The sequence below is a fragment of the Mastigoproctus giganteus genome, chromosome 14, assembly GCF_048544385.1.
Source record: "Mastigoproctus giganteus isolate SK-2022 chromosome 14, ASM4854438v1, whole genome shotgun sequence".
NCBI lineage: Eukaryota > Metazoa > Arthropoda > Arachnida > Uropygi > Thelyphonidae > Mastigoproctus > Mastigoproctus giganteus.
Window position 1 is genome coordinate 92,719,915 of NC_143588.1, and position 22,455 is coordinate 92,742,369.

The 22,455-nt window shown below is 35.2% G+C and overlaps 1 protein-coding gene across 1 annotated transcript in view; it reads left to right on the top strand.

The window, feature by feature from the left end:
• Arp5 (Actin-related protein 5) overlaps positions 1 to 19,016 on the top strand; it is a 72,395-nt gene extending 53,379 nt beyond the window's left edge. Inside the window, exons 16-19 of the mRNA XM_090388266.1 lie at positions 4,081 to 4,164; positions 7,587 to 7,704; positions 10,470 to 10,581; positions 18,784 to 19,016. Coding sequence (XP_090244392.1) covers positions 4,081 to 4,164; positions 7,587 to 7,704; positions 10,470 to 10,581; positions 18,784 to 18,950 — 481 coding nt within the window. The 3' untranslated portion in view covers positions 18,951 to 19,016. The remainder of the gene's footprint in view (positions 1 to 4,080; positions 4,165 to 7,586; positions 7,705 to 10,469; positions 10,582 to 18,783) is intronic.
• The last annotated feature ends 3,439 nt before the right edge of the window (positions 19,017 to 22,455 follow it).

A 22,455-nucleotide genomic window follows, 5' to 3' on the forward strand; every position in this document is an offset into this window, starting at 1 on the left:
TCGGCATTTAAGGAATTGGTAGCAGATTTTCGAGAAGTTGAAGCTGATTGAGCAGGACAAGGTTTCTCAAAATGGAAAGTTGAATGCAATGTGCTATCATCGGCAAAACTATGGATAGGATTTCCAGTCAATGGAAGAAGGTCATTGATATACAAGAGGAAAAGAGTGGGGGAAAGAACTGAACCTTGGGGGACACCGGCATTAGTGAAGAAGTTAGAAGACAGAGAGCCATCTACCATCACCCTCAGTGAGCGATCAGAGAGAAAACTGGATAACCAATTACTAAAAACAGTTGGCAAACCATAAGATGGAAGCTTGTTTAGAAGACCTTTATGCCAAACACGATCAAAAGCCTTTGAGATGTCAAGAGCAACTACTTGTGTTTCACCGAACCTTTCCATAAATGGGTAACATAAGCCAGAATATCACCAGTGGATCGACACTGACGGAATCCATACTGGTGATCGTTGATCAGACGGAAGGTTTCTAGTTAGTTTAAGAGTTGGCGGTTAATTGATTTCTCCATTACTTTAGAAAGAGTAGAAGTAATTGCAATGGGACGATAATTGGATGGGAGGGATTTGTCACGCTTTTTAGGAACTGGCTGGATATGAGCAAATTTCCAAGCAGAAGGAAAAACACCTTTGGAATAAGAAAGTGAAAAAAGACGGCAAAGAATAGGAGTAAGTTCAGGAGCACAGGTGTGGAGAAATACCATCAGGACCTGGAGCTTTCTTAGCATCAAGATTCATCAAAATCCTTCTGATATCCTTTTGACGGAAGACCACATGAGGCATTGAATGGAGTGTGTTGGGAATGGTGGGAGGTGTTTTACCAAGATCATTAATACATGAGCTGGAAGAAAAATGGGATGCTAGCAAGTCAGCTTTATCCTTGGCTGAAGTGGCAACAGAACCATCTGGTTTGGACAGAGGTGGGAGCAAAGATGGGCAAAAGTTGCGGCCAATAGTTTTGGCAAGAGACCAGAATGCTCTGCTACCATTAGGGCAAGAAGCAAGTTTTCTACTCTTAGTCTGTTCAAACTCTAGTTTGGACTGATTAATAACTGCTTTACAACTGTTGCGAGCTTTGGTGTAGGCAGAAAATGAAACTGAAGAATTAGAAACAAGCCAATTACGATATGCAACATTCTTCTCTTGAACAGCCTTAGCACATTTATTGGAAAACCAAGGTTTAGATAAAGGACGAGATTTTAAAGTGGAGTGTGAGATAAGGGATTCCATTCCTGCAAGAATAATTTCACTGACATGATCTGAGCAAACGTTGACATCAGAAGTTTTGAAACAGTAATCCGACCAAGGAAAAGAAGAAAAGAAGTCTCGTAGGTCATCCCATTTTGCATTCTTGTAATGCCAAACAACACGTGGTTGGGAATAACCATGAGATAAAAGTTCCATTGGAGAAGAGACAATCACCAAGTTGTGATCAGAAGTGCCTAAAGGACCTCTCACTTCGACCGTGTACTTAGAAGGGTTGTTTGTGAGAAAAAGATCAAGCGTATTGGCTCTATGATTAGGATTGTCCGGTATTCTTGTAGGTAAATGAACAATCTGTGCTAGGTCATTAGTAATTGCAAAAGCCTCAGCATCTCGACCTGCTGGGTCGATGTGACTAGAAAACGGAAGCCAGCTGGAGTTGTGAACATTAAAATCACCAAGGAAAATTACTTAACTGTTAGGAAAGTTGGACTGGAGAAAGTCAAGTTGCAAAGAGAGGAAGTCAAAGAGCTCCAAGTGATTAGTGGAGTTGGGAGAATGGTAGAGACAACAGATGAATTTGACACAATGAGGTAGAGAGATTTTAAGCCAGAGAAGATCAAAGAGAGGAGATTCCAAATTGCCAAGTCTCTGACAGGGAATATCAGAACGGACATATGCACAAGTACCACCTTTGAGGCAAAAGGAATCATACAGAGAATAATTTGGGCATCTGAGATGAGCAGTAGATGAATCAACCGATAACTGAGATTCTGTCAGAAAAAGTACATGGGGTTTGGCAGACTGCAAGTGGAAATGGACATCTTTGAGATTAGAATTGAGACCACGTATATTTGTGAAATGAATTAGGAAGTCCTTGGGAGGTTTAGATCTTTTCGCAGATAAGCTTGCTCTATTAGTTTGACAATTCATGGTGTATTCAATAGTAAGAAAAAGTAGGTGGGACATGCTGTATGAAGTACAGAAATTTTTGGATATGGCGTACATGTGGTAAGAATATACCCAGATCCTTGACATAACGTGGCCTCGACAATGCTCCCCGCATACACACTACTCGGACTCCCTCCAGTCACTATCTGGCAGAGCAGAGGTAGCAAGATTATACACTAGCTGATCCGGAAGCTTCCTAGAGAGTTACCAATAGGTTCAGTCCGGTGTACTAATAGCGGCCAGCCTGCGAACACCGTTTTAGAGCTGTACCCTCGAAATGTAAGGAATATTGGATCTCGCCACGACGTTCATCATAACCTCAAAAGTCATCAATCATACTGCATGATGGAAGAGATAGGGAAGGGTTGGCCGGAACTTAGCTCTAGAGACTAAACATGGGTTCCACCACTTCAAGCCTCCAATAAGCAAAGTGGTGGTATTTCACCGGTTGATGAGAGTCATCTACCACCTAGTACTGCCTGGTAACATAGAGGGGCGGCGTTCCTCCATGTGGTGTGGGCGCCACACCTCGACCCCTGCTTACGTTGGTTCACACCTGGGTGGTCACCCACCATGTACTTGTGCATGGAGGTTGAACCCAGGATTACTAACAGTCCCACCATCGTGAAGGTGCAAGCAGAGGATTTGGCTGTCACAGACCATCCGGACTTTGCCGAAATTGGGTCCACTTGACTTGAGTGTCACCCGAATATCAGTTCCATCAGCGTTTTAGACTCCCAGGTAGCAAGTACAGCTTGTCTGGCATATCTGAGAGAATGTCTGTGACAACCTCAAGGACCATCTTCTTCTTCTTCTTTGTGCTTCATATCCAGCTTCGCCACTGTTTCCTCCAGTGCTCCTTTAGTCCTACTGATAATAGCGACATCACCAGCATATGCACAGACCTGAACAGTTTTTTGCTTGTGTCCAGTCACTTCTAATTTTCTGAGAGCCGTCTCTAAAACCAACTTAAATAGCACAGTAGAGAGTGCATCGCCCTGTCTGACACCAGCATTAATTTCAAAGGGAGTCTTCAACTTGTCAATTCTCACCACTGCCCTAGAGTCAGCCAGGGTTGCTTCTATGAGCCTAACAAATTGTGGCTGATAGCTTGGGTAAATTGAAAGGTCAGTTGGATTGGCACCTGTGTAATACTAAATTAAAGGGAACAGTTCTTTATGTAATTATTTTATTGTTAATATTTAATTAATTCTTTTAAATATCTAATTCTATCAAACACTTTAAGAGAAAACAGCCTTTGTAAATAAATTATTCAGTAGCCCTATGAAGAAGTTATTTATGTATATTTGCTCAAATGAAGAATGTGAATAGTATCCTGTGTTAACAAAAGAAAAATAAAGTAGACAAAAAAAAAAACAGCTTTATATAGCAATCTTTTAAATACAAATTGTAGTTTTTGTTACTGATAAAATATTTAATGTATAAATGGCACTCACAGGTTATGCAGTGGAATGCTACGTGGTCTCTTATGAAAAGCATTATATTGTGAAGATTTTAAAAAGTGTTTCATGTCCCATGTAGTGGATAGTAGCAACGCTCATAATTTAGAAGATGGGGAAGGATTGCAATTCAAATGATGATCAATGTATTTCCAGTGATGATACTGAAAGTAGTCGTGAAAAGGTGTGCAGAAGGCATTTAAGGATTTAAATTTCTTTAGTAGATATTAAATTTAGAGGAATTGTCATTCACTTGTGGCAGATATCAAATAAATATGGTGATCCAATTATTTGGTAATCCAGTTATTAAAAATAACTTGCAGAATAAAGAGAGAAAAATTATTTAATATAGGTTTTATAAGTATGTTTTGAATATGTTTCCTTTGGTACTCAACACATAATTGTATTTGAAACAGAAATATATACAATATATATATTTTTTAATACTACAGGAAACCTAGCGGGGGCAGAGAACACAGTTTTACTTTCAACTTAGCAGATTACTATCAGCTCTATTTGGGAGTAGAAAGAATTAGGTAAAATTTATTTGCACTTTATTAGTGAAAAAAAAAAAAAAAAAAATATATATATATATATTTATTTACTAATATTATATATAAAAATAAATTTCTATTTACTCTCTAGATGGCCAAGGCTAGACTTGACAAAAGAAACGTGACCATATATGTACTGAATTATTAATGGCAGCCAGATTTTCAGCACCACGGTGATAAATGACCTGCATTTTTTGTGGTAATATGTGGGCTTGAACTTGCAACTACCTTACTTGTGGGTGTGCAGTTGACCACAGCTGGTCCTTATGTTTTATAACTGCATTGCAAATGATATATAGATTCGTTATAATTATAATAGACTTTTGTGCAAATGTTGCTCAATAAAATCAACTCTTTGACTTAAAATTTAGATGATTGCTCTTTAATACTGACATTTGGCTGATGCTTATGCAGCATCAGCCAAAAAAAAAAAAATTACAAAACAATTCCCTCTAAATGTTTGTCCAGTTCCTCCTTAAATTTATTTAACCTATCAACTTCCACGACAGATGGCACTTCCTCCCTTTCTATCCTGTCTATCCTTTCTGTACACATTGTACTCCCCAAATTCCAATTCTGCATTTATAATATCTGTGTGACACCACATCTCTGCTATCCCAATAGTACCGCCTTTGATGTCTTGACCAACACTTCAAATTCATCAAATTTATTTACTATGCTTCTAGCATTGGTGAACATGCACCTATTCTTATTCTTAGTTACCCTAACACATCCCATATACCCACCTGTTTCACGATGACTGCCATCAGTCCCTGAAACCCCCAGCACCCCTCGCTATATAAGCCGCTGCTTATTCTAATAGAAGTAGTGCAAGAATCACCTGCACTTCTGCCTGTGGCTACTTTTAACCTTTTAGTCTGTGAATCCCGCCCAACCTAGCAGTTTTCCGACCCACCTAACACTGCCTCGATAGCATCAGCAAATATTCCTGCACCCTTTCTATTTAAGTGTATCCCATCCCTGTAGAAGCAGTTTCTCCTGTTAACAAGCACAGGCCACGCTGAGAAAAATTCTACCCCTTGAGCCTTGCACATTCCCTCCAAGGCCGAATTGATTGATAAGGTTCTCATCATGTTCTCCCTCCTATCGTGTCTGTGCAGAATTGCAGACACTTCAAATTTAACCCTAACTCATGACTTTTTTGCAACATTGGCCTGTATTCATTAAGTAAATCTGCAAATCTCCTACTCTTAATGTCATTGGTGCCAACATGTACAACAGTATCACCCTTTGTGCCCTTAAAAGATGATATATGCTTCACAACTCATAACCAATTTTGACCCTGGCAGACATACCCTAGTCCTATTTCATCTGTCCTTTTTACACAATATATTCCCTGTCTCCCTGACAATAGAGTCACCAACAATAACTAGTTCCTTTGGGACCAGCACATTCTGCCTTGGAGATTGCCGCTGTGTTGCCTGATGCCCAGGAGTGAGCTCTGTCATTGAGTTGGGTAGCTGAGAGTTTGACTTTCTGCTGCCCAAATAATATCAGTATTAGAGACCTAGGTGATGAACATGCAGTGTGTCTGTTGCTGCATTAAATAAAGTTATCTCAAATAAAATGCACATTCCAGAGCAACCATTGATTGCTGTAAATCCTTTTATAAATCATACAAGTTGTTCCAGAATAAGAGCCATTAAGAGTCTTTTAAAGAGTATGTGAGTAAAGTTCTAGCTAGTTCAGCAAAAATCTGGAGAGCAAGTTAAATAGCTGCAAGACTTCCTTACACAGCAGTCTCACTACTTTTGGTTTCAAATTAAAAAAAAAAAATGTTCATGTTTGCACGTGCCTGTTACTATTAAGTTGATGTAACTTCATTTAACTCATCCATTTTCTTATCTGTAGATAAAGATAATAGCACAGATTCTAAAATATCAGTTTATAGGATGACTTTTAAGTACTTTATAATTGTTTTTTTAATTAGTGAGCAATTTCCTGTAATAAATATGTTCTGTTCATGTAGAGTAAGTATGATTTGCATTGCTAATTTTGAACCAACATTTGTTTTTATAATGCTGTATTATATAAAGTAATGTTTGCTGTTTAAAGTATAATTTATTTATAGCATGAGAAATTTTTTTATGTCTAATTCTGTTTTCATATATTTCTTAAACTGTGATCTGCAAGAATTCTAGGGTTCCATGGAGAAAATTACAATAGAGTAAGACATAAACTATACACAAAATATAAATTTTTTTTTTTTTTTTTTTCATATGATATGTGATAAAAGTGTATTTGTCTGCTTATTTCAAATCACTCACAACAAATAACTCACAAGCAAGTTTGCATTAAAACAGTCATACTTATTCCCTGATGTTCTGTCTTTTTTAAATATTTTGTTACCATATTTTTTTTACTATCATGGTTGATTTTTTTTAGGATTAGCCACTTTTTTTAATCAAATACTTTTGATACTTGTTTTCTGTCTAGCATATGTTCATCAGCAGCATGGACTACTTTATAATACTAGTGATTGACTGTATTGGATTTGATAGTAACCCCAGCCTTTAGAAGTGTATAATGGCAACAGAATATTTCTCAATTAAGTTTTGAAAAATACTATTGGTTGAAATATGCTATAATATTGTCTTTAAAAACTTGTATAACCAATTGTTTGTTATTTTTATGTATATGAAGATCATTTTGAGCTCCCCCCGCCTTTTTTTTTTCTTGAAACCATTCTGTTCACTCAGGTTTAATTCACACAGTGCTTCGCAAGGATGAAAACTTAAAAAAATTTCTATTAAATTGGATTAAAATGACCCTCAAAATGGTGATACCTTGTATGTGTGATTTTTACATGACTGCCAAAATGCTTAAATGAACTAAAAGAGAAACTGTTTATTTTTCATATTTTAAAAAGTATTTTATGTTATTAGTAATAATGTAAAATTTACTGGGTACAAAATAATATGGATTTTTCTTATAATTTTTATGCAAACTCTACATTTTATGGTTAATTTTAATTTTATGCCTATTAGAAACATTAATTCCTATCAAAGAGTTTAAACAGAATTGTATTTTAGTACAATTTTGTACTAAAATACAATTCTTTATTGCAAACTAAAATACACATAACATTATATTTTAGTTTACAATAAAGAAGATGTGTTTAATACCATACTGAAATGAAATGGAAGCATATAAGGTTATATAATGTGGTACTTTGAAAGACCAACTATTTTTTAATGTTACTCATAATATCTGTGTGTGGGAATTTTCTGGTGCCACCCATACATTATTTATTGATGTTAAAATTTATATATTTATACAAAATATATGGTAGTTGGGACTTATATGTTGTGCAACAAAAAAAAAAAAACTGTTTTTGCTTGTGAGCTTCGTCTTACTTATTTTGTGTTTTTTTTACTTTGTAGAGTACCAGAAATAATATTTCAGCCGCCTATGATAGGTGTAGATCAAGCTGGTCTTGCAGAAACTCTGGAATCAGTATTTGCAAGGTATCCTGTTGATCAACAGGCCAGTCTTGCCAAGGTGAGTATGTTTTAATATCCTTGATATCTGTTGATCAACTTGTGAGCTACTTTTGGATTCATTTCTAGTGAACTCAGAAAATGTTATTGTCCATTTTGATTTTTACCTTGATTATCTTGAGTTTTTTAATTCAAGATACTTTGCTTTTGTTTTCAGTCAAATCACATTAATCTCATATCTCTACTTTATATGTGTCCTCTTTATATTTACTTGGTTTTCATTTCTTTTCATTCCTCCCTTTTCTTTTGTGAAATTTAACCATCAACTATTCATTTCTAAACAGGGATATACAATTAAATTGTAGTTATTTTATTAACAGAGCAAACAAACTTTGTGTGGAATTCTTATTACATTAGACAGATTCATAAATACCATCACCACTGATTTGACCTTCATAAATATAAAGATAATTCAAGTGAAACAGTTTTGATCATATCAAAATCTTCAGTGAGAAACTTTCTACTTTCATGAAGACTGAGCACAGAGTCTCCAGAGCTAAGGCTTACATTCAGCTTAGAGACAAATACCATTATCTGCAGTCCTGTCTAAGTTGCTAATAACTTTTTAAATCGTATAGCATCACCAGAATAGGTGAATTCACCATGCATCTAAAAATTTGAGATGCTGACAGACAGCTGTTTCGAAAGATACTATCTTTTCACTAGCTGGTCTCCATTAGCAAACATATACCAAACTGTGAATAATATATTTTGTCTAAGTGAACAGCTGAGCAATATATGTAAGTAAAACTTCCATTTAAAACATAACTATTATGTTTCCTTTAATTCTTGAAATTGGGCCATGTTTGTCCTACGCAGAATAGTACTATAGAATTGTACTGTCTAGGGCAAACCTCCCCCCCCCCATGCTTGGGTAAAGCATACAAATTTCAATTTGATTTCAACTACATTGAAATATCCCTACAATCCTGTACATATTATACACTTGGAGTTATTATTGCTAATATAGGAAGTTTTAATATGAGGACTACAGTGGCCATAATGGCAATGTTATATGGTATTGTTCATAAAACAGTTTTAAACTTGGACTTTCTAATTAAAAAAGAGAGGATATATGCATCTTCTTTAGAGAGGTGAAGGGTCCAGTGTTATAAGTTCCTGTAGGTTTCTGAGGGATAAAACCTACCTAATCTTTGTGAAATTTAGTAAAGATGTGGGTACCATTTCAATTCAGGCCCTGAAATAGTTTGAAAATATAATGCTAAACCATGTTACAGTTTTCTGTCATTACTGCCCATGGACTATTTTGTGATTGTCCATGAGTAAAATTAAAGTAACTAATATTGTTTTTGATCTAATTTACATCACCCAGTGGGTGAATCGGTTATTCATTAAAAACTCAATATCTAAGCTCTGTTACTGTCATGAGAGGGACACTATGACATAGGCAGTAATGAAAAAAAAAAATGTAACAGTGTAGCATTATTTCCTTAAAGTAAAATTTGTTGTATTATAAGAAGTCTGGCAGTGAGTACACTTGTGGAAGAGCTTTGCAAGTCAGAAGGAAAAGATAAGTAGTATGGGTGTGTCCAGTGCCCTCAAGGACTACACTTTTTGTCTCCTAGTAATGAGAGGTCAGAAGGATGGTCAAATCTTAATTTCCATAAGTTTTTTGTTAGTATGATTTTGCCAATTTTTTTTTCCAATGAGAATAGTAAGCTTTTCTTGATGACATTGGTAGACAACAAGAACATTCATTTCAATTACACTCAATTTATTGGTTGTTTTGCTGGACTCATTAATTTCCTAGTATTCCAGAATAAATTGGAATTTAATGGAATATCATCATATTTTGTTTTCTTGTAATCAAACCAACTGGTGTCTGATTTATTTAGGTAGGAGATAGGACGTGTTTTGTTGTGCACTGCATCAATAGTACTTAAACAATCAGAACAGATGATGTGTGTACTAGTTTGATAATTTAAGTTGTCAGGGTGGCTAAGTGGATGGCAAATAGTTTTGCAGAGAAATTTCAAAACTTGCAGAAACACTTATTACTGTATTGCTATATATCAGGTGTATATCTGATTATACTGAGCATAATTTTGGGTTGGGATCCATGAAAGTTCAGATATGATAAAATTGTTCTACCTAAAATGTTTTGTGATTATTGTCATCGAGCACAAAGCTGATATTACATCTCAGAGCAATTTATTGAGGATGAAGCTGTGGCTCCAAACTAAAAATCATTCTTTTCTAGAACAATGATTTTTCACAACATTCACATTATAGCAAGGGATATTATGGGAAAAAATAAAGGTCACCCTTCATAAAACTGGCAGTGTTCCGTTTCGAACATGTAGCAAAGTAGTGATAAATTTAGGTATGAGCAGCATACCCCAAATTATTACTATTTACTAAACATATTATTGAGAAGGAAAAGTAGACCTAGGCTATACAAGCAGATATATATCCCAATACCATAACAGCTCCACTAAGACAAAGGTACTGGCATGATCACTACCAAATCTACAAACTGCAAAAGAAAACCCAAAGGGATGCATGTCACCTCATGTGGTACTGACTTTTAATGATCACAAACTGTTCTGGGGTCCTCAATGTGGTGTTCACATGATTGTATTTTGGTTTATCCTTGTATGTTAATAGATCACCTTGTATTTTTCATTTTTTAGTAATTTGCATTGTCTACCCTTGGCACTTATGTTAACCCATACAACATGTTTCAAATAACATTCCATTTCATAATTAGTTTCTGTTGAATCTTTATAATTTAATATCTTTCAGAATGTGTTCTTAACTGGAGGCTGTATGAAGATTCCTGGAATTAAAGAGAGGATTGAAGCAGAATTATTAGCCATGAGACCATTCCAATCAGTTTTTAATGTTTATATGGCAGGTGAGTTCTATAATATACTAACTTAAATATGTGGGAGTGAGAGAGTTTCCATGATTGCAAAACATTGTTTATGCAGTGGCACCCAGTGTTTTTTAAACGGGTACCATCGATTCATTCAGTGCAACTCCTTTCATACTGTGATCTTTTGCAATTTAGAAAGAAAAAACTGCATGGATTGGTAAAATTTAATGGAATTACAGCAAAAAAAAAAAAAATAGTAAATTATTAACTGTATTAGCAAAATATAAACCAAGTATACACCACTTTATTAGAATTGACCGTTTGTGAAAATGCACTCCTACCAAACCCCACTATCTTTCAGTGGTACTGTTCATAGGTATTGTCTTACTTCTTTACAGCTTGGGAGGAGCACAACAAAGAAAATGAATTACTAAGTACTAAAGTAATAAACTCTTTCATGGTGGGTTTCTAAAATGTGCATTGAGCTGCGGCAGTAAATTTTCTGAATGCAGATGGAGAAGTGAGCTTTGAGTTTCCATTGGCTGTGGACTCTGTGGCACTTTGTGTCTTTATTTTTTTGAAGCAGTAATGGCTTCTACATCTATTTACGTATCACATGATTCAGTTTCACCAACTTTTATAGATCAGAATTCCAAAATTTGTTTAATTTTGGCTTTTTTTTTTGTTCCCAAATTGGACAACTGCTGCTAACAAGTACAAGTTTTCCTCTATTTTCAAACACATTGCCATAATTTAGGAAAACAACTTTTAATCAGAACACTATCTTTTTTCGTATAAACCAACTAGGCACCTCCGTAGCCAGGTGGGCAGGAGCAGCAGTGTGTAGCACATGCGTCTTGATTAGACCGGGGTTCGAGCCCGTGCCCACCAAATACAGAGGATGCGGAAAGGTCAGGGAATGACCACCGCATATCCCCGGAGCAATATGGCCTTAGTTGCTAATGCTCCTAAAAACCAAATAACAACAACAAACCAACTACAAAAACTGTCCATTAAATACTCATATTTACCCAGTAAGAATAACTGTAGAAGCATTTCTTATTTGGAATAGCCCATTATATGTACTGTATTGCGCAAATTTTGGCATTTTTACAGTTGTCTGTATTTTTCACAGACAGTTGTAAAACAGAAGCAAGTGTGGCTACAAACAAGGTGGTGGTGCACATTAGTCATTTTCTTCCTGCTTCTCCAAATCTAAAACTTGAAACAATTCACAAGGGACAAAATGTGTGTATTATGATATTAGTGCAGTATATGAGCTAGATTTCCTATCCTTTAGTTCAGCAGTTTCTCAAACTGTGTTCTGTGGAACACTAGTGTTCCGTGAGATGTGAACAAGTGTTCTGCAAAAAAATCGTAATTAATAATTTAAAAAAAAAAAAATAAATAAATTTTGCATATTTGTAGTGTACACCACTTTGTATCATTATAATATTTAATGGCGCCTCCGTAGCCAGGTGGGCAGGAGCAGCAGTGCGTAGCACACGCTTCTTGATTAGACCGGGGTTCAAGCCCGTGAGCCACCAAATACGGAGGATGCGGAAAGGTCAGGGAATGACCACCGCATATCCCCGGAGCAATATGGCCTTAGTTGCTAATGCTCCTAAAAACCAAATAACAAAATAATATTTAACATAATTTTTTTTCGGTTAATATACTGGCATAGACATAATCAAAAAAAAAAAAAAAAAGAAGACTGCGGAACACTTTATTTTGGCAGGCTTTGCATAGAGGTAATGACACCTACGAAAAAATAGCAATGTTGTAGTGATCTAATATGCCATTTGTATGCAATTTAGCATGGAATACATGGGTTGAAGGAGAGGAGGAAGAAAACTGATATCATAACTAAACTCGCTTCCTTGTATACATTTTTTTGTAAAATAATAAGAGGAGTTTACCTCAAAATATTACATCACGTAATATTGTTAAGCTTGCCTTAAAATCTCGATATTCGAATAAACAAAAATATCTTTTCCAGGTTAGGAAGCTTCGCGATAAATTAAAAAATTATCTACATCCGAATGATTGGTCTGTGTTGAAGACCTCCATAGATTTGCGACGGGAAGCACAGGCCTCAGAAATAAAAAAACAGACACGTTAATAAATTGCAAACATTATCGGATAGGTCAAGACACGTTCATGCGAATTCTAACACATTGTCGTGGGCTTGCGACAAAGTACATACGAGTTAGGTGACAAACCCCCCCCCCCCACAGACACACAACGTACTACCACAGAATACGTCAGCTAGATCACGAACACCCCATCACCCAGTATTCAACAAACCGACATATCAACAGGTTACAAATCTTTCCTCGTGTATGCTATCGCAGGACCAGATTCCAGATTTCACTTTTATCCAAAGGACTAAATTATAATTTACCACCTCGAAAACTACCTAAAAAACAATTTTATTATGAAACAACAGGGCTTACCTTTATTTTTTGATATAGGAAGCTTCTTTTCCAACTCTCCTTGTCCAACTCGCTAATAATTCATGGGGAAGGCGATATCAATTTTGCAAAACATTGTCATAAAGTTAGATTTTGGGGGTCTAAACAGGCTAATAATTAAGGATCGATTTTTCTTTTTGATCCTGTGGCTGGAATTTTGAGTTAAATTTAGGGGTCTAATAATTGGGTAAGGGGTGGGGGTTGGGGTTGGGGTTATTCTCTACATTCCTTAAGTTGGACTAGAACTTTTCGGGGTATCATGTTCACAGGAAGAGAGTTACTCACAATTAATCCGAAATTCTTTTTCTTTCCTTATGTTGTAGTATTTGTTCTTCACGCATGCGTATAAGTGACCAATCGTCGGACAATAGGAATGGCCTACGGATATTGATTGAAGTTTCATGTAGTTTCATCTCTAAAGTTTCTGCAATGAGTAGTTTGTAGTAGTTGTGTTGAATATTTATAATTTTTGTTTCAGTAAAGCCGAATGTATGTCGTTCATTTATTGCATGGAACGAAAGTTCCGATGCATTTGAACAACCCGCCCGCACCGAAGCTTCGTGTTGTTTTGCTCGAAGCTGTGCCACTCCCATGGTGGATCCTACGTAGACAGCGTCACAATTTTTGCATGGTATACTGTATACGAGGTCATGCTGTGATTGGAATGTGGTGTTTGAAGGCCGATTTCTGAAGAATGTGTATAGTTTGTTCATGGGTTTTGCTATGATTTTCATGTCGGTTCCCTTGCATATTTGGTTAAGTTTATTGTACCAGTGCTCGATATATGGGATGGTGATGAAATATATTTTTTTGGTCTTGTCGGATTTTTTTGCTATGTTTGTTGCGAGGTTGTTGTTATTTATTTTATCACGGGCTATCGTGTCATATAAGAATTCAGCTTTTGCCCCCCTAGCCAAGTTCATCTACCCTATTCTAAAACCACTCCGAGAACTCCTAACATATAATATTAAAAACTACGATGCTTTATTCATGAACCTCAAAGATCTCCATATCAAGGAGGATATGAAGTTATATTCACTCGATGTGACTTCACTATACACTAACGTAAATGTACCCTACGCATTAGACATAGTCTGGGCCTACTTAAACGATGATAAAACAAAAATTAATAACACCAGACTCCCCAAAGACAGAATATTCGAACTAACAAAACTATTAGTAAATGCAAATTACATTCTATTCCAAGAAAAAATATACAGACAGATTTTTGGCCTCCCAATGGGCCTAAACATTAGTGGACTCATTGCCGAACTATACTTAGACAAATTAGAAAAGATCCATCTTGATCCATTTATACCACAGATCACATATTACGGAAGATACCTGGACGACATCCTAATCATCACAGACCATTTGACCATAAACAATATTCTACAGGTTTTTAATAACATCCATCAGAGACTAAAATTTGAATTAGAAACTGAAGCAGAATCCCACTCCATAAATTTCCTTAATTTTACCATACACAGATTAGACTAAAAACTAAATTTCAGCATATATAGAAAACCCACTAATAAAGGGATGCTTCTGCACTTCCACAGTTACCACCCCCAACCATACAAAAAATCGGTCATGCTGAACCAATTTCAAAATGCCTATAAATATTCTTCCACCCAGATTTCTCTAACCACTGAAATAAATGAACTAACAAGAAGATTCTCAAATAGGGGTTACCCTCTAACCTATATAAACAAAGTCAAAACAATAGCCCGTGATAAAATAAATAACAACAACCTCGCAACAAACATAGCAAAAAAATCCGACAAGACCAAAAAAATATATTTCATCACCATCCCATATATCGAGCACTGGTACAATAAACTTAACCAAATATGCAAGGGAACCGACATGAAAATCATAGCAAAACCCATGAACAAACTATACACATTCTTCAGAAATCGGCCTTCAAACACCACATTCCAATCACAGCATGACCTCGTATACAGTATACCATGCAAAAATTGTGACGCTGTCTACGTAGGATCCACCATGGGAGTGGCACAGCTTCGAGCAAAACAACACGAAGCTTCGGTGCGGGCGGGTCGTTCAAATGCATCGGAACTTTCGTTCCATGCAATAAATGAACGACATACATTCGGCTTTACTGAAACAAAAATTATAAATAATCAACACAACTACTACAAACTACTCATTGCAGAAACTTTAGAGATGAAACTACATGAAACTTCAATCAATATCCGTAGGCCATTCCTATTGTCCGACGATTGGTCACTTATACGCATGCGTGAAGAACAAATACTACAACATAAGGAAAGAAAAAGAATTTCGGATTAATTGTGAGTAACTCTCTTCCTGTGAACATGATACCCCGAAAAGTTCTAGTCCAACTTAAGGAATGTAGAGAATAACCCCAACCCCAACCCCCACCCCTTACCCAATTATTAGACCCCTAAATTTAACTCAAAATTCCAGCCACAGGATCAAAAAGAAAAATCGATCCTTAATTATTAGCCTGTTTAGACCCCCAAAATCTAACTTTATGACAATGTTTTGCAAAATTGATATCGCCTTCCCCATGAATTATTAGCGAGTTGGACAAGGAGAGTTGGAAAAGAAGCTTCCTATATCAAAAAATAAAGGTAAGCTCTGTTGTTTCATAATATAATAGAATATAGGAATTATCGAGCACGTAATAGCTCTCTAGTATCAAATCTAAAAAACAATGCATAATTGATATTGAATTTGGACTTCATAATGTTCCACAAAAAGATTTATTTATTCGACAAGTTAACCAAGTAGTGAATAACATAAAAGAAACGCGGCTTCCTAAATTGAATACACATGACAGTTCAGCTTTATGAGAACTTCGGCGAAATAAGGACATTATTATACATAGGGCGGATAAAGGAGATACAGTGGTAATACTAGATAAACCTGATTATATTAATAAGTTAGATTTAGTCGTTTCAGATACCTCCACTTAGTAGACCCACCACTGTTTACCAATTTGGTCAATCAATGCAATAAAACGTTAACCACGTATCGAAAAAATGACTACATTACTATGGCCCAATTAAAGGAATTGAAGGCCAGAACATACAATATTCCTGCACTTTTCGGTCAGGTAAAATTACACAAGATTGGATTTCCTATTCGACCTATTGTTTCCTACAGGAACTTGGCATTTTCATCCTTAGCCACACATGTATATAGCATTATAAAACCCTTTAGATAGGTAATACAATTTGGAATTAAGAACTACGATACATTATTTAATAATCTTAAAGACTGTAGACTTGGCGACAATGACAATTTATTCTTACTAGATGTTACCTCGTTATATATGAATGTAAACATTGAATACACATTAGATATTATTTGGAATATGTTAAATAAAAACTCGATACCGATTAACTATACGAAGCTACTTATTAAGAAAATTTTTCACTTGATTAAACTGTTAGTTGAGGCCAACTATATCACCTTTCGAGACAAGGTGTACAAACAAATTTTTGGATTGCCAATGGGTTTGAGCCTGAGCGGCTTAATGTCAGAGATCTATCTCTCAATGATTGAGCATATACATTTGACACCTTTTCGACCCCGTATCACATACTATGGGAGGTATTTAGATGATGTTCTAGTTATTACTGATAGTAGTACTATCCAAGACATTTTACATTCGTGTAATAAAATTCATTCTAGACTCAAATTTACATTGGAAAGGGAGGATACGGATACAAAGTCATTAAACTTTCTAAATTTCACGCTTACTCGGGACTCGAATAAAATCCAATTTAGCATCTATCGAAAACCTACAAACACCGGTATGCTTCTACGTTATAATAGCTATCACCCGTTCACCTACAAAAGATCGATTATCTTTAATCAATTTCTAAATGCCTATAAATATTCAACGACGGAATCTGCTTTGGGCTCAGAAATACAAATATTAACTAGCAGGTTCTTAAACAAGGGTTATCCCCTTGCCACAATAAACCGAATTAGGGTACAGGCTAAGGATAGGATACAAAATACTACACCAACCAACAATAGTAATATCAAAAAATACTTTATTTTTGTCCCATATGTTGAACAGTGGCACAAACAGCTTAATAGATTCTTTAAAGATACCGAATTTAAAATTGTGGCCAGGCCAATATAGAAATTACATACTATACTGAACAATCGCTTGGTTCTTTCCGCGTTCGCAACGCAAATTAATGATCTGGTATACAACATTTCTTGTGGTGATTGCGACTCATCTTACCAAGGTTCGATGCGATTTTCTCTGAATATTTGTGTAAATCAACATGAAGCCTCAGTTCGTGCTTCTCGCTCAGCAGCGTCAGAATTAGCCTTTCATGCCATTAACGAAAAACATACTTTTTTATTTAACGAGGCCAAAATACTTAATGTTCAACATAATTATACGTGACTATTAATTGCAGAAACAGTAGAAATTAAATTACACGAGAATTCTGTTAATGTTTGGTGGCTGTATTTGATCTCCGATGTATGGACCTTTACACGAATGTGCGAAGACAAATAATCACTATTTAAGTTTCAGGTTCAACCCTATTTGGTAATTTTCATTCCTGTGATCACGACATACGGTCGAAAAGCGTTGTCAGCTTCAGAAAGGAAAATCATTTTGAATATTTTCGTTAAATTCTTTTTAATTTTTAATTGCATTAAATTGATTTTTAATTGTGTTAAATTGATTTAAATTGGTTTTTAATTATTTATTTTTTACTCTAATGTAAATTTTCGATTTTTTTCGTTTTAATTTCTGGAGAGTATCATACAGAAGTGTTCTACGTACTATATTGAGATAAACTCCTCTTATTATTTTACAAATATTAATATCAACATAGAACGTATTGAGTATTACAGCTCTGATTCATACTATCTAATGCATTTTTTTTGATAATTATTAGTATTTCGAAATATTATTACTAAAATATGTGACCATAGATTTGTGGTTGAAAAAAGGAACTTTAAAATGAGAAGCAGAGTACTTCTAGTAGGGCAACTTGCTCGATGAAAATGAATACAATATTGTCACACTTCAAAGTGAGGATGAACAATCGCACCCTTTTGTTCCCCAGAAATCCCTGTTTTTTCATTTCATAAGTGAAAAAACAGGAACCAACTAATAAAAGACCAAAATGAAAGTATAATGACAGTTATTTGAATTTTGGCTTTACATGTGTTGGAAATAAAGATGCTCCTGATGCACAGTGCACCATGTAATAAAATATTAGCAACAGTTCTTTGGCTCTTGCTAAACTTGTGTTTCATAAATGTTCTAGAAAACAACTAATTAAATGCACCTGGTTTCAATCTTCTGTTATCAGGAGAGATCTAGTTCTTTAATAAATTATCTTCATAAATTGTACTCTTTCATAATACACATTAGATATAGAATTACTCATGAAATAAATGTCAGACAGACAGTTTCTTCTAATCTTGCATGGTCTTATCAATAAATAACTGATGCATAGTGACCAAAGACCGAGACAGAAGTTTCTTTAACTGATTTATTGCTAAACAGCCATGTAGGCATAACACTAGTTCTTGATTCTTTACTTAGGTTTCATATCCATACTTAGAATTGAATTTTAAGATTGTCTTTCTCTCTACTGCAACATTTTTTAAGATGAAAGTAAAGGGCACATATTAAATCTTCTTAAAATACAGATAAATTAATAATTTTTTTAAAAAGTTATTTTCATTATAACAGAAATATAAGTGTTTATGAATATGTAATATGTTGTAGAGAACCCAGTGCTTGATGCATGGCATGGTGCAAGACAGTGGATATTACAAGAAGAAAATCTGGCAACTTATGGGATTTCTAAAACAGATTATGAAGAAAAAGGAAGCCATTATTTTAAAGAGCATGTCGCTTCAAATTGGTGTAGTTTTCAAAGTGGAGTAAGATAGTTTTTTTTTTTTAATGAAAACTTTTAAGTTATTTATTAAATTGTTTAAAATTAATAAACAGTTTAATTCTGTCCGTGTATTTCCATATTGTCTTCAAACCTACATTACTAAAATATCTAACATGGGAACATTTAAGATGAAACTTAAACAAAGGTATCAAGAGTGAAATAGTCTATAATACCTATTTAAAACCAAAATTTAAAAAATGAGAACTTCTATAGGATGGTGAACCAATGACACGCATAGGAAAATATGGGCACATGGTCACCCATTGTGTTTATATTATAAAAAAAGTATATTTTTTTTATTTGAAAAAAAAAAAATTTGTTTTATTATCTATGAGCCACACCAGGCAGTAAAAACAGTTAAGTGTACTTGTATAGAGAATTATACAGCAACAAAGTCCTTATTAGAAACTTTCAAGTATTGTTATCTTTTCTTTATATTAATAAAGAATATTTACTAATTTTAGTCATTTTTGCATTCTGTAGCACACAAAAATTGCTATACATTGGTGCTCAAAAAAAGTTGCATAACTTGTAAAATTCACTGAATTTCTGTAAAAATCGGCAACATATCATGAGTTTTGTAATAGCATTACCCTACTGCATCATCCATCTGTAGCAAGCTGTCTTAGATGATGTCGCATGCCATGCATGCTTGCATCACCCTAGCAACAATATAAATACAGTGCATATGCCACGAGCTCAGTATTCTGTGCTATTACAGTGGCTAAGTTTTCACAATTAACATTATGTAGGAAATAACACAGGATTCACTGTAACCAGTCAGCAATTTTATTACTGACTGGTTACAGTGAACTGGGCACGTTTATTAAGAAAATTATCAGAAACTGGCAGTCTAAACAGAAGTCCACGAATATTTTCTGCAGTGCAGGACAGATTTCTGGTTCATCTGTTTGGCCAAAACAAATGATTTTTTGATAATTCTCATCATTATGTAGGAAAAGTGGATCAGTCCAGACCTGAATCCAATTGAAACCAAAAACACAGAGAGAGCTGGTAGACATTAATGTGTGTTTGGTACCGTGAGATTTCCCAGGAATACATTCAGAACCTTCAGTCAATGCCATGACAATGTGCAGCACTCATCAACGCAAGGGGTAGACCAACGAAATATTAGTGTGCATTTTGTGTTTTTTGGTTATATAGCTGCATGTCATCATAATATGCAAAGTAATTTTTTTTTAAAAAATCACTGCTTTCATAGAATTTTTTTTATTATATAAACCATATAAGTAATATGCTGTTATTTTGGAGAAAAGTACTTCATTGTATATTTACCCATAAGGCATAAAAGTAAATTTTTCTGCAGTTAATAGTTTCATATTTTTATTGTTGTTTCTTTCAGCTATTTCTAAAAGATTATCTGCAATTTTTTTGAGCACCACTCTTTTTGTTTCAATTTATTTTTTGACATGAAGGAGAGAAAAGGTTTGCCATCACTTTCTGTACTATAAAAATTTGCCCTAACTGTTGGAAATGGATGATTGATATGCAGTTTTTGTAGGAATTCTCAGACAATTCTCAGATGGTTTTATAGTAACATAAACAAAAACTTACATGTGGCACAAGTGTTCCACATTTCCTTGCATGCCTAATTGCACAGTACAAACATTGTAGAGCAAGTTCATTTCATTCTAAACATGTTATACTGTAATTAGGATGTATATTTATTGCTTCAAATATTAAGAACCTCTTCTACAGAATTCTTTCCATGTTCATGATTAACATGAGCATTGTCTTGTCTCTTCCTTCAAAATGGACTTTTTCTACAGAATGGTTGTAAAGTTGGCATTAGTCAACTTTACCATATAACTAGACAAAAATACAATAAAACCTCTGAAGTCTGCATCTAGTAAAATTACTCTTTTAAAATTGTCTTGCATTTTTTAATGAAAAGGCTTTGAAATATTATGTACCATCAGTGATTTCCAAATCATGCTCCACATGTCTGACAAGATCTACCTACAGAAGTTATCAAACCATCTGCATAATTTTGTTTCCCTGTATGCACATTGAGGGTGGGGGAAATTTTGTTGAAATGATTCATATTAACAAATAGTAGTAGCAGTGGCAAATGATGCAAGAAAACAAGCTTATATAGCATCGGCCAAAAAAAAATTTGCCCATCCATACCCACCAAGAATTTGTCTAGTTCTCCCTTGAATTTATTCAACCCATCCACTTCCACAACAGGTGGAAGCCTGTTCCAACAATCAACCACCTGCTGGCTGAAGGTAAACTTTGACATATCAATCCTGCAACCAGCCTTCCTCAACATGGATTTATGCCCCCTCCTGTGCGTAGTCTTAGCAAGTGGAAGAACAACATATTAATATTCAGCTTACTCAATTCTTTCAAGGCTTTAAAAACCCACAGGTGTGTAGTCTCCAAATGCTACAACTTGCAGAACTGAAGCCTTTCTAGTAAGAGCACCCTTTTGCTCCCTTCATCAATGTGGTTGCCTTTCTCTGCACCCATCCCAGCAGATCTACATTCTTCCTAAAGTGAGGCCTCCAGACCTGTATACAGTACTGAAGATGTAGCCTAACCATAGCCTTATACAAACGGATAATCATCTCTTTATCCCTGCTAGCAAAGTTTCCATATATCATTGACAAAACCCCATGAGTTGCCCTGGCAGCATGTCTGACTGCACAGTTACCCACAGATCTTTTTCATTTTCCAATACCCTGAGTGTAGTATCACAAAGTTGATAAGTTACTCTGCACGTACTACCCATGGGCAGTACCTTGCATTTGTCAATGTTAAACTTCAACTGCCATTTCTCAGCCCATCGACCAAATTTTCCTAGATCTGGTTGTAGTAACTCACCCTGATGATTGCCGTTAATCACCCTGCCAACCTAGATATTAAGCCTGTTATACCTTCATTAGGATCATTGATAAATATTGAAAAGAACAATTGGCCCAGCACTGAAACCTGGGGAACTCCACTAATAACATTAGTCCACATAGAAACAGTCCCCATTGATAACCACTCTGTCTTCTTCCACTTAACCTTCCCTTTATTCAAAGCAGTAACTTGCCCTTAATGCCACATTGCTCCTGTTTGTACAGCAGTCTTTTATGTGCAACAATATCAAAAGCCTTACTGAAATTCAAATATATGATGTCAAAATTATTTTTTCATCCAGTTCCTTGATCACTGCATCATAGTAACCTATCAGATCGGTTAGACAAGACCACCCCTTGACAAATCCATTCTGGGATTGCAGTATAACTACATGCTTCTCCAAAATGGCCTGCATTACTTCTTTAGCAAGTGAATCCATTATATATATAAACTGTATATACAAACCTGTATATTTGTATATACAGTTTTGTCTATATTAGTGATAATTTAAAAAGACAGTAAACTCTGTAAAATCCAGCATTTTACAATCCAGAAATATTAGGAAAGAAACCCAGCATTCGTATAAATGATTGCATTTGACTTTAAGATTCCATCTAAAAAAAAAA